At 45.4% G+C, this 18,958-nt stretch overlaps 2 protein-coding genes across 2 annotated transcripts in view; both read left to right on the top strand.

Annotated features, from left to right (window-relative positions):
* Positions 1-1,748: 1,748 nt before the first annotated feature.
* LOC145395034 (serine/threonine-protein kinase PAK 1-like) lies at positions 1,749-9,357 on the top strand. The gene is made up of 10 exons (XM_080268778.1): positions 1,749-1,884; positions 3,291-3,415; positions 4,446-4,558; positions 5,236-5,412; positions 5,743-5,929; positions 6,398-6,486; positions 7,132-7,235; positions 7,798-7,959; positions 8,409-8,581; positions 9,256-9,357. The coding sequence occupies exons 1-10, from the start codon at positions 1,749-1,751 to the stop codon at positions 9,355-9,357; spliced, it is 1,368 nt and encodes a 455-aa protein (XP_080124904.1).
* An 8,083-nt stretch (positions 9,358-17,440) lies between these two features.
* Awh (LIM/homeobox protein arrowhead) overlaps positions 17,441-18,958 on the top strand; it is a 17,561-nt gene continuing 16,043 nt past the window's right edge. Inside the window, exons 1-2 of the mRNA XM_080268704.1 lie at positions 17,441-17,707; positions 17,862-18,046. Coding sequence (XP_080124830.1) covers positions 17,441-17,707; positions 17,862-18,046 — 452 coding nt within the window. The remainder of the gene's footprint in view (positions 17,708-17,861; positions 18,047-18,958) is intronic.

The raw sequence follows: 18,958 nt of genomic DNA, 5'->3' as shown, positions 1-18,958 counted from the left end.
GTGTGTGTGTGTGTGTGTGTGTGTGTGTGTGTGTGTGTTTGTGTGTGTGTGTGTGTGTGTGTGTGTGTGTGTGTGCGTGCGTGTATGTGTGTGTGTGTTAATGAGTCACTATATCCGCGTTGTGTGTGTGTGTGTGTGTGTGTGTGTGTGTGTGTGTGTGTGTGTGTGTGTGTGTGTGTGTGTGTCTTATCGACCTCTCTGATAAGCCTATGTGAGGTAATAAGCTTGCTCATTCGCCTCAACACCCTCAAGATTTCCGGGTGTGATGATGATGATGATGATGATGATGATGATGATGGTGGTGATGAAAATGGTACCGTACTAGTGAAGGTAATGAAGATGAAGGTGATGATGATGATGTTGACGATGATAATGATGATGATGAGGATGGCCAAGTTATAGTGAACAGAGTATGCATACGCCTATCTCTATCTATTTATCTATCTGTCTCTTCTCGCGGTCCAGAGGCGCGTCCTTGGAGCCGGAAAAGGAGAAGAGCGTGGCGAATCGACCGCTGCCGAAGACGCCCGAGCTATACCGCCGCCTGGTGCCTCGGATGAAGAGACGACACAAGACTGAACCCAGTATCTCCATTTCCCTTCCCACGAACGTCACTCACCTCGTCCACGTCACGTACAACCCTGTGACGGGGAATCTGGATGTGCGTATCAGGGTAGAGTGTTAGGATAAGGTATTAGGATGAAGTATTGGGCTAAGGCATGAGGGTAAAGTATTAGGATAGAGTGTGAGGGTAAAATATTAGGATAAAGAGGCAGTTGAAGCCAGTCTGTGTCACCTACCTCAAACATGTCGCCTGTAACTCCATGACTAGGTTTTAGATGTGAGTATTTTCTGTTTTAATTTCTCTACATCTTTCTACTGTCAGTTTTGGAGGCATTGCGTTTATTTTACATTCATTATCCATCTGTCTATTTATCTATCCATTTATCTGTCTATCTCTCTGTCTGTCTATCTAGTTATTCATTCTTTTGTCTGCCCTCCTCGACCATTTCACCCAAACTCCTGCCACCAGGATTTGGGTCAGTTGTGGAGGCATAGGATTTATTTTAGACATTTTTTCTATATCTGTTTGTCTGTCTCTGTCTATCTGTGTATCTATCTATCTGTCTTGTTATTCTTTCTGTTGCCTGAGTTCTGCGTCCATTTTATTTATCTATTTATTTATTTTTATTTATACAGGGTCAAAGATCAAATCATACGGACATATAGGCTACTTTAGGGTTCTGTGTTTTTATGTCTATTATCATCATGGTAATTTGTTAAAAAAAAAAAAAAAAATCTAACCCTTTTTATATACCAGAAATCTAACCATTTTTTTTTTATATATATATCATTTTACTATAGCTGTGTAAAGGTCATCCCACACACCCCTGAGAAAAATGACTATCTTTACTTTCAACCAGCCTCTTTGAAGGATTTACAGTTTCTCTTTCCTTAATTGTGTGTTTTCTTAGTTAAATCTTTATGTATCTTATAGACTGTGTGTGTATGTGTATATTGGTGCTGCAGAGGGACGCCTTCACGTGGTGGCACCGATATGGCTGGGTAGTGGCGCTGCCTGGTCATGTAAACGTCCCTCAACTCCCTGTCTCTCTGAAAGGTGGATGGTGGACTGCAGGAGGAGGGCAACTTCAGCCTGCAGTCCACCTAGTTTACGTCCAGATGAGCCACTACTACTACTACTACCACTACTACTACTACTACTACTACAGGGCCTACCGGAATCCATGCAAGCCCAACTCAACGCCTCTAAGATCACCAACGAGGAGAAGAAGCAGAATCCCCAAGCAGTGTACCAAGCCCTTAAGTACTTCAACGACCGCCAGTCCATGCCAGAGGATAAGTTTATCATACAGGCGCTAGGTACGTACAAGCAAGGACACAAATTCACGTACCATACTCGTGTTTTACCCTAACTTGACCTTCTTCTTTTTTTTCACGGACATTCACGTACCATACTTGTTTTTTACACTTTTTTTTTTCTCTCGGACAAAAATTCATGTATCATACTCTTTTTTTTTTTTTTCTTATTACTTAAACGTTTTTCTTCTTCTTTTTTTTTTTTTTGCGTTTTTTCACACAAGGCCAACCTGTCCAAATTTTCGTCTTTTTTTGCGTCCTATTTTTTTTTTTTTTTTTTTACATTAATACAAGGCGAACCGGGTCCAATTTTTGTCTTTTTGTTTCTTAAATTTTTCTTTCTCACTTTAATACAAGACGAACCTGTCCCATTTTTTTTTATTGATTTTTTTTTTTATATACGATACAAGGTGGCTCATAAACAACAATGCACTTACACTCCTGGGCCATCAGCGTCTATCCTGCGTTATTTATTCATTTCTTACTCCCACGGCCACACCCAAGCCCACACCAGCAGACTGTGCCGGCCCCGCAACACATAAACTACCGCCCAGGGAATTTCGAGTGAAGAATATGACAGAACTGTGGCTCTACATCCTCTCCAAAGCACTTCTTCGTGACTATAGCGGATTCATTTTAACCTGGCTCAAATTTACATCCGTTTGCAGTAAAATTACGTAACTCAGTGTCAGAAAAAGACAATACTGCGCTCTACATACATTCCGTAGCACTTCTTCGTGACTAGCATCATATTCTAGTGTTAATCTACTGTTATAAATCAGCATTCAAGGCAGAGAGATGGCGAGGTTAGGCCAAGTTAGAGTGAAAAGGGTATAGGTGTGTAAAAGAAATACTGACTGCAGCTGTACATGCCCGCTAAATAATTCCTATACACTTTTATATCTCCTTTATTTATTTATTTATTTCATTAGTGGGGTGCTTAATTTTTGACTTCGGTTTTGGTTATCAGATCAGTAATTCCTTTTTTCAGTTTTTTTATTTCATTTAATTTGTGTATTAATCGGTAGGGACACGGAGCTAACGAAGCGCGTTTTGGACTCTGTGTTTTGTTTTTATTGATTAGTTTGGAGTGATAATAAATAAATAAATAAATGGATACATGGATAGATAGATAGATGGAAGATAGATAGATAGATAGACAGGTGGACAGATAGATAGATAGATAGATAGATGGACAGAAGGTAGACAAAAAACGATTACCACTCAGAACTAATTCGTCTCCCTCCTTTCTTGTCACCCTCAACCTCACCTCTCACCCCATCTCCCTTCCTCACTGTTTCCTCCCCTCCCTTACCTCTCCCTTACCCCTCCCCTCCTTCTCTCCCCTCCCTCACCCTTCCCTAACCCCTCTTCTCCTCTCCCTCACCCTCTCTCTCCCCCCACACCAGCTCGAAGTCAAGAGGACAGTGATTATGACTACCTCCCTCCTCCCCGACCCGTTGAAGGACTTTTTATGCCTACGATACGGGAGTCCAGGGAGTCCAAGGACCTCGCCACTTCCGCCTCTCCTGCCGTGAGTTTTAGGGACCCGGAAGTGGGGTTGACTGCTCCGTAACACCGCCTCTGTAGCGATTTATTTTGCGTAGTGAACGTAATTTGTCGTTGTGTGTTGGTTTGTGTGGCTTTAATGTCGAGAAGTGTGTGTGTGTGTGTGTGTTTAAGAGAGAGAGAGAGAGAGAGAGAGAGTATACTAGAGGATACTGATGTCCAGTGTGTAAAATTAATCGCTAAGGAAGATGTGTTAGGGCGTCCAGAGCTGCTTATAATGCGACTCTTAACATTTTTTTTCTTTTGCGTTTATGATGGTGACTGTGATGATGGTGATGATGATGGTGATGGTGATTGTGACTGTGGTGATGGTGATGGTGATGATGGTGATGATAGTGATGGAAGTAATATTAAAAATGATGGTGATAGTATTTAAACTGATGATGATGATGATGATGAGTAGTGCTACGGCTGATGGTGATGATGCAGGTGATGATGATAATGGTTAACGATAATACTGAAAATGATAGTGGTGGTGCTGATAGTGAAGGAGTTGATGATGATGATGATGGTGATGATGATGATGATGATGATGCCTGACCCCTCCCTGCTTTGCCCTGCTCTACTTCTCCCTGCTCATTTCCTTTACTTCCTCCCAGTTTTAACCTGCAGTTCTTTGGTCTTCTTCCCTTCCCTGCCCTTCTCCTCCTTCCTCCCTGCCCTGCCTTGCCCTACCTTGCCCTTCCTTACTCTGCTTTGCATTTCTTCCTTCTACGATGTCTTATTTCATTTCTTATTCCTCCTTCTATTTTACTTTTTCTCTCTGCCTTACTCCGCCCTGCCCTAACCTACCCATCTTTCTCTTCTCCTTTTCCTTCTTACCCTGCCCTGCCCTGCCCTGCCCTGCCCTGCTTTACCCTACCTTGTCCTGTCCTTTCTTGCTCTGCACTGCCTTGTCTTTCTCTTCTGCTCTTCCTCCCTGCCCTTCCCTTCCCTTCCCTTTCCTGCCCTGACCAAACCTTCCCTGTACTGACCTGACCCTCCCATGACCCCAGAACCCTAACCTACGAGGAGTGCCCCCCGTGCCAGAGCGTCCAGAGAAGACCAAGTCCATCTACACCAAGCCCGTGGACGAGGTGGACTCCCCCTCCCCAGTCCCATTCCACAGGTGGGTCAGGTGAGGTGAGGCTGGGTTAGGTTAGGTTAGGTTAGGTTAGGTTAGGTTTGGTTAATGTAGGTGAGATGAGATTGGGTTGAGTGGGGTTAGGTTGGGTTAGGCTTGGTTAATCTAGGTGAGGTGGGGTGAGGTAGGGTTGGGTTGGGTTGGCTTGGATTGGGTTGGCTAGAGAGGTGGGAGTGGGTTAGATTGTGTTGGGTTGGATTGGATTGGATTGGGTTGGGTTGGCTAATGAGGCTGGAATGGATTTGGGCTGGGTTTGGTTGTGTTGGGTTTCATTATAGTCTAGGTGAGATGAGCTGAGGTTGGGTTGGGTTGGGGTTAGTTCCATCTGCCTCAGGTCAGTGAATGAGCCTGACTAACCTACCTCTGTCCAGACGTAGGTGAGGTGAGGTGAGACTAAGCTGGGATGGGTTGGGTTAGACCATGTTCAGCTAGGTCGTCCTACAGGTACAGTGCTGTGTAGTGCATCGGTGTCCTCTTGTGGTAGACAGCACCTCACCGGGGTCGGATTAAGGTCCTTCCCACGGCGAGGTGCAGGGAAATATAAGGAGGCCTGACTCTGGGGTGAACGCCGCAGCTGCTTCACTCAAGGTACACAACGCCATCACCTGTATGCTCCTCATCAGTACCAGTTTTTCACATCAAATTTAATCCCACTTTCACAGACCGCGTAGTGGGAGCGACAGTGAGATCCAAGTACGACAGCAACACGGAGGAGCAGCAAAGACGACGACGGCGACGAAGCAGGAGAGGCGGGAGGAAATCACGAAGAAGCTGCAGAACATCGTCAGCGTGTCCAACCCCTACGAGAAATACATCCTCAAGGACAGGATCGGGCAGGGGTGGGTGGCCTGAGGAGTTTTGTGTGGGATTGAGATATGTAGTTGCACGAAACTGGGTAGTGGTGGTGATGGTGGTGATGATGATGATGATGATGATGGATGGATGATGATGTTGATGATATTGATGACGATGCATGATCATTTCTTCAGGGTTTCAGGGATGATGATAATAATGACGATGATAACGATAACGATAAAAAACAAATAACAACACTGAAACCGGAACACAACGTCAGCCAACGATCCACAAAGCTATACCATCTTTCAGGCACAGGATCATCTTTGTATCTCAGGGAAAGGACCTTGTAACCTATCTCCTCCCCCAAACAGGGCCTCAGGGGCGGTGTACACAGCCCTGAACACAGTCACGGGGGTGCTGGTGGCAATAAAGCAGATGGCCTTAGAGAAGCAGCCAAGACCGGAACTGATCGTCAATGAGATCCTGGTCCTAAGCCGGAGTCAGCACCCCAATATCGTCAATTACCTGGATTCCTACCTGGTTAATAATGAGTTATGGGTGAGTAGGTGGGGATAATAAGGGTGACTGAATGAGTGAGATTAATAATTATGTCGTTAATGAAGCAATAAGTGGATAAATGATAGGAGTGACGTAGATGATAATTATTTACTACGTAGGGGAAAAGCAAGCTAAATAGTATGTATCGTATAGGTGGCTAGTTATATATATATGGTTTATGAATATTAAATAAGGTTATAGGTGGGTAAATATATGGATGAAGTATTGAGGCAGTTGATAAAAAAAAATAAATACGTGAGTTAAAAGGTTATATCAGGTCACTAACACGTCATATCAGGCCAGTAACAAATCATATCGTCATAGCAAGGCTGACCAGGTCATTTAAGATAAACAGCAGGTCATATCCCGTCTTTGGCAGATCATAGAAAGTCATCTCAGTTCATATAAGGTCAGGTAAAGAACTCGTCAGGAGGTCATATCAGGTCGCTAACAGGTCACTCTCCCCAGGTGGTGATGGAGTACCTGGAGGGGGGATCACTCACGGACCTGGCCACCGAGACGTGCATGGAGGAGGGCAACATTGCAGCGATATGCCGGTGGGTGAAGAGAGGGGGAGGAGGAGGTGGGAAGAAGTCTGAGTGTGGAGTGTGGTGTAAGAAACTGTTTTGGAAGGAGGTCAAGAAAGTAAGACAGGGTGTTAGGGGAAGCAGTAGAGGAGTGAATGATAAAAAAAGGGTAATGTTGGGCAGCTTGCATGTCATGGGGTCATATCAAGGGGTCACAGGTCACGGGGTCACAGGTCATGGAGTCATCATGGGGTCACAGATTACGGGGTCACAGGTCATGGGGTCATCTCATGGGGTCACAGGTCATGACAGGTCCTTACGTGAATGTTTGGGGCCTGTATATATTAATGTAAATATATTAGCGTACATGTACAGGGTCGACCATGTATAACACTTTTCTTCCACTCTGCCAGGCGATCTTTGTGTGCTGTGGGGACGGCCCAGTCAGTGCTATTAATGCCAACCCTGCCTTATTTATTCACTTCCTACTCCCATTGCCACACCCACACCCACACCCACACCAGGAGACTGAGCCATTTCCGCAACACATAAGATACCCCCAAGAGAGTTTCTAGTATACTGGTGTTTACGGACCACCCTCTGTATAACTGTATGACTATTTTAAGTAGATATTTTGTAACTACAGGACTGTATTTTCTGCTGTAACATCCCCAGGGAGGTGTTACAGGCGCTGGAATTCCTACACAGGCGGGGCATCATCCACAGGGACATCAAATCAGACAATGTGCTGCTCGGGATGAACGGCGAGGTGAAAATAAGTGAGTTGGCCATTTTCTAACCTCTCTGATCTCAGTTTTCTATGGTAAGGGTTTGCTTGGGAAATATTGAGACATATTTTTTGTTGACACCTAAATTTCCCCCCCACTGATGGACATTACAGACTTTTTCCTATTTCCTTCGACTTTACTTAAGCCCTACCTGATAAATTATAACCTAAACCACTCTGACCTAAACTTACCTACCCTAATTTAACCTAAAGTAGCCAAATATAAAATCTACTCGAACGTACTCTGACCTTAGAAGACTATACACTTCTTACTCTGATTCTCATTGAACTAACCTAACCCTGCCCACCCAATCTACCCTATATAACCCTAACAAACCCATTCTAACCTAACACGTATTTGTATAATCTAACCACATTCATCTTAATGCAGTCTTAACTAATTCAACCTAATCTAACCCACTTCGGTCTCGCCTAACCTCGTCTTGTTATCTGACACTACTGATTTACCCCTTTTTTTAAGATCCGCTATGGCTGATTTTGGATTATGACTTGATTTATCCTCTAATCTATCCTTGTCTTATGATCCGATGCAGCTGATTTTGGATTCTGCGCGTGCCTGTCTCCGGAGAGGTGGAAGCGGACGACTCTAGTGGGGACGCCGTACTGGATGGCCCCTGAGGTGGTGTGCAGGAAGCGGTACGGCCCCGAGGTTGACATCTGGTCCTTGGGCATCATGGCAGTCGAGATGATTGACGGTACGAATATTGAGCCAGCAGTTCGAGCAATATATTCATAGTGCATTTTCTTTGATGATTTAATGGTGTTCTAATTGACATAGGAGGCTTTGTAGTGCCCTTTTTTTTTTTATCGATTTAACCATACTCTTAAGTGGCATATAGTTATAATGCATTTTCCTTGGTGATTTAACTGGTTTAAGTGCATTCTCTCATTTGCTCTCCTTCATCCATGCATGCGCTTCATCCCACCTATTCCCATGCACGTCCTTCATCTCACCCTCTGCCTTGCACGTTCTTCTCCCCACCTTCTCAATGCATGCCCATCATCCTATCTCTCCCGTGCATGTCATTCATCCCACCATCTTCCATGCACACCTTTCCTCTTACCACCCTCTCCCATGCACGTCTTTTAACCCTTCGTTCTCTCCCATGCACGTCCTTTACCCCACCCTCTCCCATGCACGTAGGGGAGCCGCCGTACATGAGGGAGGACCCAGTACGTGCCCTGTACTTCATCGCGACCAACGGGAAGCCGAAGATCAAGGAGTACAAGCGTCTGTCTCGCCCCTTCAGAGATTTCTTGGATAAGTGTCTGGAGGTGGATGTTTCAAGGCGGCCATCAGCTTCAGATCTCCTGCAGGTGGGTGGACTGAGAGAGATGTGGAGGGGTGGAGAGAAAGGGTGAGATGGAGGAAAGATGTGGAGGGGAAGAAGGAAATGGAGAGATAGAGGTAAGATGTGGAGGGGCAGAAGGAAATGGAGAGATAGAGGTAAGATGTGGAGAGGTAGAGGGAAATGGGGAGAGTGGAAAGAGTGGAAGGGTAGAGGGAAAGTGAGAGATGGAGGAAAGATGCGGAGGGGTTGAAGGAAATGGAGAGATGGAGGAAAGACGTGGAGGGGTGGAGGGACAGTGAGAGTGGAAAGATGTGGAGAGGTGGAGGAAAAGTGAGAGTGGTGAGGTGAGGAGGGATAGAAGGAAGAGATAGAGGGACGGTATGGAGGGATGGAGGAAAGGTTTAGAGGGGTGGAGGGGAAGGGAAGAGATGGAGGGAGGCTGTGGAAGAGGTGGAGAGATAGATGGAGGGAAGTCTGGAAGGGGGGAGCAAAGGAGGAGAGGGAAGGAGGAACAACCTCGTATTTAAGTACCGTATTATCTGTGTGGTCTGTGTAGAGGAGGGAGGAGGCAGGAGAGAAGGAGAGAGGAAGGGAAGGAAGAAGGCGAGAGAGGCTTAAAGTATGACCATAAGGAAACACCACATAGTAAGGCCCTCTAGGTCTGTATTGTCTATGTAACTGCGCCTTATCCCTCCACAGCACCCGTTCCTGCGCATGGCCAAGCCTCTCATCATGCTGCGTACTGTTATCGAGGCCGCGAAGAAGGTTATACACGAGAGGCGGCTGATGGGGATGGAGTAATGCACATGACCACACACACACGCGCGCACACACACACACACACACACACACACACACACACACACACACACACACACACACACACACACACACAGCATTTTTGACTTACATGATTTTTTTTTTCTATTTTTGCCTCCCCAGACGATTTTATTCAGCTTTTGGAGAGACCCCTCGTGGTGAAAAGGCATAAAAAAAAAAAAGTCTCCCTTAACCCCTCCACCACTGCGATTTATTTTTATTTTTATTTTTGGTTACTATTTTTTCTCAGGTAAGGAGGGATAATTAGGAAATACAGGTATATCTGATTATTTAATTAAAGGTACTGTAGATGTTAATGACTTCCGCTGTTTCTGCTTTTGATGATGATGATGATGATGGTAGTGGTGATGATGATGATGATGGTGGAGGTGGTGGTGATGATGATGGTGATAATGATGATGGTGGTGGTGGTGGTGATGCTGATGATAACGGTGGTGATGATGATGATGGTGGTGGTGATGGTGATGAGGATGGCGATGAGGATGGTAATGATGTTAATGATGGTGATGATGACGATGATGATGGTGATGATGATGATGATTTACACATGCACCTATGAGCAGTCTGCAATTCAACTGTGCAACTTAAATGATCAAAATGGCGAGTTGCAATACATACATACATACATACACACATACATACATACATACATACACATACATACCATACATACATACGTACATACACACATATACATTAAAAACTGCAGTTGTATTTCGTGTATGCGATCTTGCTTTCTCTCTCTCTCTCTCTCTCTCTAGCCTCAGGACCCTACGCATCGCCAGGGGTAATATTGAACTGGCTTTTTACCGCTTGCGTGTTTGTATGCTTGTTTTTCTCCTGTTTGTTTTGTGTTTGTACGTGCTGTTGTTTGTGTCTCTGTGCTCTTGACGCCTTCTTTGTTTGCGCTTGTTTGTCTTCATGGTTGCTTGCTTGTTTGCGTTTGTGTTATTGTTTTACTGTTTGCGTGTGTTTGTTGAGTTGCTTGCATTGTTTATATTCGTGTGTTCGTTTGCGTGTGTGTTGGCTTGTTTGTCAGTCTCCTTGCTCGTTTGTTTGTGCGTTTGTTTGTTTATGGATGCTTGTTTGTTTGCTTGCTTGTTTGTTTATTTTTTCGAGCATTTGTCTCAAAACACAACTCTTTCGCAAAAAATCAAGCTCCAGACGATTTTATTAAGCTTCAGACGATTTTATTAAGCTTCAGTGGTTTTTATTAAGCTTCAGACGATTTTGTTAAGCTCCAGACGACTTGTATTAAGCTTCAGACGATTTTATTAAGTTTCAGACGATTTTATTAAGCTGAGAAAAGCCTACCAGTCAGAGGGTTAATTATATGATGCAAGGGACGATTTTTGGGTCTTTATTCAAGCAGACGGTTTTTCTTTTCTTTTTTTTTATAAGGTCATGTGGAGAGGATTTTTTTTTTTTTTTATTATGGTTGTGAATAAAGTTTTGTGCTTAGTGTGTCGTTTTGTTATCCTGAGAGAGAGAGAGAGAGAGAGAGAGAGAGAGAGAGAGGAGTCAGTGTGAGTATGAGTGTGGTTATGGCAGTGTGAGTTGTGGTAGTGTGGCAATGTGGTGATAGGACTGGTGGTGTGATGATGACAGTGGTGGTGATGGGAAATACAAGTGTGATGATAAGTGTGAGTGGTGATTATGACAATGTGGTGATGAGAAGGACAAGCAAAAGTGATGAAAACAGCGTGAGGGTGCTGGCAGTGAGTGTGATGATGGCGGTGCAAGTGGTGGTGATGGCAGTATGCGAGTGTGATGATTGTGAGTGGTAATGATATGTGGTGGTGACAGTGTGGTGGTGAGAGGGTGTGTGGTGGTGATGGCAGGGGGCGGTAGCGGTCGGCAGCTGTGGTAGACGTCGCGATTTCTACCACACCCTTTGCGGCGGTGTCTAGCGGCGGTGTGGCGATGGTGGTGGTAGTGCGCGGCGCTGGCGTGGTGGTGGCCGTAGGAGAGAGAGCGAGAGGAAGGGGGGGGGAAGAGAGAGAGAGAGAGAGAGAGAGGGAGAATCCGCCCCTTCACCCGTCAGCCCCGCCCAGGATGCCTTTGTTAGCCAATCGCGAGTTTTCCCGCCCTTTGTCCCCCAATCAACACCTCGCCCAGTCCTTTTGTCCACCAATCCACACATCCCAAGTCACGGAATGAGGCTCTGATTGGTGGCTGATGCGCAGGGAACACGCTACTGGTCGGGTCGGCTCGCGCATGGCCAGGGGAACTCTAGAGCGGGGGAAAAGTCACCCATGCTTCAAAGAACGGATCGCAAAATGGCATGAAAAGAAAGGGCGTTATTCCTTATTCTTTTGTTCGAGGTAAATGACGGGGCCTGAGTGTGGAAGTGCCCTGCGGGAGTGAGAACAGGTCGAGTTGCTGCCTACCTACCTACCTACCTGCCTACCTACCGCAGCCGCAGCGCCCCAGGGAACCACCACAGCACCACCGCGTCTACAACAGTCAGGTGAGCTTAGGCTATAGGCGAGGCAGGTGGGGTAGGCAGGCAGGCTGGGTGAGGCACGGGAAGCCAGGACTACCAGAATTTAGGCAGGTGCTTAGGTAGATGTAGATGAGACAGGTGCAGAGGTAGGCAGGTATAGGTACGCTGGGTGAGGCAGGGACGGCAGGTGTAGAGAAAGTGGGTTTGGTGAGGGTATTGTGGAGGTAAGGTTAGGCACAGCTGAGGCAGGGAGAGGCACGGTGAACTAGGACCACTTTGGCGAATGTTGAAAGGTATTGGTTATTGCGATGGTCCCACCCTCATCTCTTCGTGAACCCCGTGGACTGCAGGCTTATGTTACCCATTTTCCTGCAGCCCACCGTACTCTTTTCGGGGGGTAGGGAGGGAGCCGAGGGACGTTCGTATATCCAGCTGTGCCACCACATGAAGGCGGCCCAATCTAACTCTCCATGCAGGTGTATGAAAGGCAGGTGTTTTGATGAGGTAGGATGGGAGGTTAGGAAGTTTAGACAGGTGAGGCAGGTACGTGTTTCATAAGCATAGGTGGAGCAGGTAGGCAGGTACTTAGGCATCTGAGGTAGGAAGGCTGATAAGCATATTGTTCAGGTAGGCAGGTGAGGTTAGGCAGGGTTAAGGTAGGCAGGCAGGTTTAGAAGGTATATAGGCATGAAGGTCTAGGTGAGGCAGATGTTATCGTGGGAGTATTGTCCAGGTGAGGTTAGGCAGAGGTGAGGCAGGAAGACAGGTTAGGAAGATCAGGCACGTATAGAGTTAAGACAGGCGTGATGGTGAGCGTGAGACGAGGTAGGTTAGGAAGGTGAGGCATGTGTGGTAGGCAGATGTAGGGGAGGCAGGTGAGTGGTGAGCGTGGGGTGAGGCAGGTAGAAAGGTGAGGTAGATTCTTTGGCAGGTGAGAAGGTAGTTGTAGTAGGGTGTAGAGTAGGTGTTTTACGAGCATATTGTCCAGTTTGGTGGGAAGGTTTGGTAGGTGAGGGTAGGCAATTATAGAGGTAGGAACTGTACTGGCGAGTGTATTGTCCAAGAGTGTGGAGTAGGGAGAGTGGAGTGGGGAGAGTGGATAGAGATAGTGCAATTCGTGAAAGACTTGGAGTGAGGGAGTACGTGGGCAGCAGCTGAAGAAAGTGGGGTTAGATGGTAGGGTCCTATGGAGAGGATGGGACTATATAAGTCGCGAGAAAGGTATATAATTATAAGTGATTCTATAAGAGGGAGGAGGTGCGGTAGGCCAAGGAGAAGATCGATAGATATGGTGTGTGATAGATAGGGTGTGTGTGAAAAATGGGGATTGAAACAAGCTGGGGACCTGACAAGAGATCGAGCTGGTGGATGACTTTTGTGTGGAGGAGTGTATGATATGATTTGGCACCCTTTTTTTAATTTGACACCTATCTGATTGACTTTTCTGATAGGTAATTGCGGAGAGGTGTATTTATTAGGTGTAGTCAGGGTTCCGGGGGCTTGAATGGTGAGTGGATGAGTGTGTAGCCCACTTCATTAGGCATAGGTGTTGATTAGTTCTTCCATTATCGTATTATTTTCCATTCCTGGCCCTCCGTACCCTACTTAACCCCTCCTTCGATTGGAAAAATGAGGCGGGATGATGATGATGATGATGATGATGATGGTGATTAGGATGGTAATGATGAGTAGTGATGATGATATTGTTGTTGTTGTTGTTGATGATTATGATGATGATGATGATGATGATGATGATAGTGATGATGATAATGATGATGATGATAGTGATGATGATGATGATGATGATAGTGATACTGATAGTCCAGGTATGCAGGTGACATCAAACAGGTGAGGCAGGTAAAAGGTTAGGTAGGTGGAGTAGGCAGGTGTAGAGGAAGCAGGTGTTTTAGCGAGTATATTGTTCAGGTAGGCAGATGAAGTTAGGCAGAGGTGAGGCAGGTAGGCAGATGAAGTTAGGCAGAGGTGAAGCAAGTTAGGCAGGTACAGAACAGGCAAGTATTTTTTGAGCTTATTATCCAGGTAGGCAAATGAGGTTAGCGACAGGCAGGTGAGATTAGGCAGAGGTGAGGCAGATGGAAAGTTTGGCGGGTACGGTAGGCAGGAGTTACTTAGCAGGTGGCACAGGTAGGAAGGTGAGGCAGAAGAGTGAGGTAGCAGGAGGGATTAATTAGCAGGTAGCACAGCAGGCAAGGTAAACAGGAGGAGTTAATTAGCAGGTGGATAAGCAATTTGTCGTAGGCAGGTGAAGTAGGCAGCTAAGGTAGGCACGGGGGGTTAAATAGCAGGTAGGCATTTGAGGTAGGCAGGAGGGATTAATTAGCAGGTGACATAGGTAAGTAGGTGAGGTAGGAAGGAGGGATTAATTAGCGGATGGCACGGGTAGACAGGTGTGAGGCAGAGGTAGGCAGATGAGGTAGGCAGGGGGTTAATTACTAGGTGGCACAGGTAAGGCAGGCAGGTGTGTCGGCTTAATTAATTACAGTCGCCCACCGTCTCCACAGGGCACCATAATCACCCTCCCTAATTACCATACTCATTAGGACACTCCAATTTACCCCTTCACTACGAGGACGTGGTGAGGGAGGGGGACGCCTTCACGCGGTGGCACTCATTTTAACGGCGTCCGGGCTCTACAAACGCCTCTCAACTCCTTCCTTATTGAGATTGACCTGGTGCAAGAAGAAGAACAACAACAACAACAATAATAATAATAATAATAATAATAATGATAATAATAATAATAATAATAATAATAAAAATGATAATAATAATAATAATAATAATAATAATAATAATAATAATAATAATAATAATAATAATAATAAACAAGGATGTCAGTAAATTCTCTCTCTATATATATTTTTCTTTTTCTTTATTTTCTTTAATTTTTTTTTCACATTAACCTCCATTTTTTCTTGCTGTCTCCAGGCCTTTTTTTTTTTTTTTTTTTGGAGGGGGGGGAGGAGAGAGATTTTTGGAAATGGAGAGTTTAGATATAGCCTTCCTTGCCGGCCCAAAATAAATAAATAAATAAATATAATTCTGTCTTTAAAATAATATGTAAATTCAGAATATATGGAGAGAGAGAGAGAGAGAGAGAGAGAGAGAGAGAGAGAGAGTTTTCAAAGTTGTCAATGATAAGCCAGAGAAGTTTGTGAATCCATTAGGGAGCAAATATTTCTCTCTCTCTCTCTCTCTCTCTCTCTCATCTTTTTTATCTATCATATCTATTAATCCCTTGACAAGCGCTGGAAAGGGACGCCTTCACCACCACCACCACCACCACCACCACTACTACTACTACTACTACTACTACAAGTCTTTTAAAAGTCTCAGTTAACCCTTTCTCCACCCTAACGTCTTTTTAGTTTCAAATCAGGCTGCCAACGGACGATTTTTTTAAATCTTGGCGGGAAACCTCGTGAACTGAAGGGGTTAATGGAGAGAGAGAGAGAGAGAGAGAGAGAGAGAGAGAGAGAGTCTGGTGGTAGCAAGGATGTCAAAATAATAATAGTAATGAATTAGTAAGATGAATAAAATATAAACTGCGCAATCGGAGTGAACCAGTTAATAATCCTGTATGTTATTTCCGCAGACATGGCGCTGGGAAGGACAAGGAAGGCGCGGACAACAAGACTATGGAGAAACAAGTGACTATCGCGAGTTTAGAGCAAGAAACAAGTGACTATCGCGAGTTTAGAGCAAGAAACAAGTGACTATCGCGAGTTTAGAGCAAGAAACAAGTGACTATCGCGAGTTTAGAGCAAGAAACAAGTGACTATCGCGAGTTTAGAGCAAGAAACAAGTGACTATCGCGAGTTTGGGGCAAGAAACAAGTGACTATCGCGAGTTTAGAGCAAGAAACAAGTGACTATCGCGGCTTACAGCAAGAAACAAGTGACTATCGCGGCTTACAGCAAGAAACAAGTGACTATCGCGAGTTTAGAGCAAGAAACAAGTGACTATCGCGGCTTACAGCAAGAAACAAGTGACTATCGCTAGTTTAGAGCAAGAAACAAGTGACTATTGCGAGTTGGGGTAAGAAACAAGTGACTATCGCGAGTTTAGGGCAAGAAACAAGTGACTATCGCGAGTTTAGGGCAAGAAACAAGTGACTAGCGGGCTGAATTCCACAAACCGATCAGACTGTGAGACAAATCTTGTACCCTAGAAGTAAACAGAAGTAAAACAAACGAAAGCGCTAAGGAGTAGGCGTCTGAATGTGAAGCGGAGAGTTAATAATCGTATTCTGGGATAAAACTTGCGTGCTATCCTTGTCAGAGTCGCTAGTTGAGTGCGCAGGGAAGTGACTGAGGGCAGGATATGCGCAGAGTGAACTGAAAACATTGTAAGAAGTGCAAAATAATTAAGATACGCAAACTCCGAACGAAATTAAAGCAGATAGGAAAGGGAAAGAGAAGAGGGAGAAGGGAGAAGGAAGGGAAGGGAGAAGGAAAAGAAAGGAAGGGAGAAGGAAGGGAGGAGTGAAGAGAGAGAGAGAGAGAGAGAGAAAGTTTTAGTACAAGCAGATATGGACTTTATTATCAAACTTTCATCGTTACTGAAAAAACTCTGTGCATGAACTATTGTGGGGAAAAAATAAAGACAGATTTAATGTTATAAACGAAGACTAAAGAAAATTAAGAACGATGATTTCTGATATTTTGTAAACTAAAAGGAAACATGATTTTAGATTGTGGCGAACGAAATTACGTGAACAAATGAGGACACCTGGTTAATTACAGTCATTATAAAAATCTAATTAGCTGAACGTAGTAATCGTGGTGAATAAGTTGGTGAGGAGCAGTTACTAAGGACCTGAGTGAATAATAAAGAGAGCATTTGAGTGAAAAGTAAAGAGAAAACTTGAATTAAAAAAAAACAACTGATGTCAAGTGCTTAAGTGACCTGAAATATGGAAACTGGACGATACTTAGTGAAATAAAGGAGTGATATAAGTACCGTAAAGAATATGAAGAATTTTGGGAAACTGCAATAAAGGAAAGGAAGGAACGAGACTGGAAGAAATAAAGCAGTGGTAGTTGTTTTAGTGGTGGTAGTGATAGTGGTAGTCGTGGTAGTGGTACTTGTGGTGGTGGTGGTTGTGGCAGGTGTTGGTGCTGTGGTGAAAAATAAGGATGATAATGAAACAGTAGTGATAAATGCGGTTGGTGTAATAGTGGTAGTTGTGGTAGTGAGAGTTGTAATGTGGTAGGTGTGGTAATTGTGGTAGTTGTGGTAGTCAGAGTTGTAAAGTGATAGATGTGGTAGTTGTAGCAGTTGTGGCAGTGAGAGTAGTAGTGTGGTAGCTGTGGTAGTTGTGGTGTTGTAGGTGTGGCAGTTGTGGTAGTGGGAGTTGTAGTGTGGTAGGTGTGGTAAGTGTGGTAGACAGCCTAGTGTGACTGTGGTAGTACTGAGCTAATAAAATAATTTGGCAGTAGCGAGGTCAATAAAGTTATCTTAAAGTAGAGAAAGAAAAAACAAGAAGAAAAACAGGAAAAGAAAAAAAAAAGAAAAAGAAAAAGAAGCCATTGTATTACCTCAAGAGAGAGAGAGAGAGAGAGAGAGAGAGAGGTGATGATCGTGGACGCGGTTCGGGTGGTCACGTGCGGGGGGTCGGCGACGAACGGGGGCGACATGACCGAAGAAGACGACCCGCTACGACCCCCGTTCACGCCCCCAGACCCCCCCAGCGCCGCCCCCCACGACACCACCACGACCACCACGACCACCACCACGACCCCTCACGACCACAGCCACGCCCTAGGCCAAGACACGCAGCCGAGCAAGATAGAAACACAACAGACGAAGGAGGGAGACAAAACGGGGTCCACTGACTCGAAGGTGAGTTGATGCACACACACACACACACACACACACACACACACACACACACACACACACACACACAGCAAGGTCCTCATATGATATGCTGTGCCTGTGTAATTAAAACTATGTATATATTTTTCCCTGTGTTGATCGTGTACCTGCGTCCCAGGGCTACGGGGGTGAGGTGTGCCAGGGGTGCCGTGACGTCATCGCGGACCGGTTCCTGCTGAGGGTCAACTCTAGATCGTGGCACCAGACCTGCCTCAGATGCTGCGTGTGTCAGCTGGCACTGGACAGGCAGCCATCTTGCTTCATCAGGGAGCATAATGTGTACTGCAAGACTGACTATACCAGGTGAGTCAGCAGTGGTCAGCAGTCTACAACTTTGACTCCTAGCCACCTTCAGTCTCCAGAATATCGTTGCCTCTGCAGCCTAATATCTAGCCAGTCTGAATCGAAGCCCTGATTATATTGAGTTTGATGCATGATGCAGCCTTCATTTTAGAACCTTAAATCTACTATCGCTCATGGACGTTTGTTCCTTACGCTTACGATTTGTTTGTTGGGGTGTGCGGCCTGTGAGTGTGTCCGGCTCAGGGAAGATGGGCGCCCCTGCCCTGCATAGTCCCGGGTCACCCTTGGGCAAGGTGTAGCACCCGTTAGCCCACCAAAAAGGTTGTAGATGGACGGTTACCATCATCCCGAGTGGTACTACCGTGGGAGTGACGTGGTAGCTGGCCTTGTACAACACTCCCAGGCGGGGAACTCAACCTCATTTACCGAGTAGGCAAAGTCCGGGCTGAGACTACTGATACATATCACCTATACACGGCTCATTCTCTTGAGGGCTATATCTCCTCCACTTTTCCTGCACTTCGTCATGTGGAAAGACCCTCTTCCCACGCTGGCAGGGCGCTGTCTGACGCAGGAAGGCGGCTGCCTGCTTTTGCTCACGGAGTCTGTTCAGCCAGAGAGCCCAGGGTAGAGCAACATCACCGATTTGATTGAAGAAGAAGTGTTAGAGATGTTGTTTTGCTGGTGTGTGTGGAAATACCTGTACACTACTTTATAATGTATCAGTTAATGTTATAGCCTCTTCCAGGGCTTCTTTCGCCACTGTTTATTTCCCCTCCGTGCCCTCTCTTCCTCTTACTCATTTCTCTTTCCATTTTGCCTCCCTTCATTTACTTTTTTCATTTTTCTCGTTTCCCCCCCTTTTCTCCCTCTTCGCCTCTCTTTTCCTTCCTCGCCACAACTTCCTTGTCC

Source organism: Coenobita brevimanus, chromosome 29 (genome assembly GCF_032717465.1).
Source record: "Coenobita brevimanus isolate Jiangsu-jjx chromosome 29, ASM3271746v2, whole genome shotgun sequence".
In the NCBI taxonomy this organism is placed as follows: Eukaryota; Metazoa; Arthropoda; class Malacostraca; order Decapoda; family Coenobitidae; genus Coenobita; species Coenobita brevimanus.
Note: the sequence above shows the minus strand (reverse complement) of the source record. Positions and strands in the feature narration are given on the sequence as shown.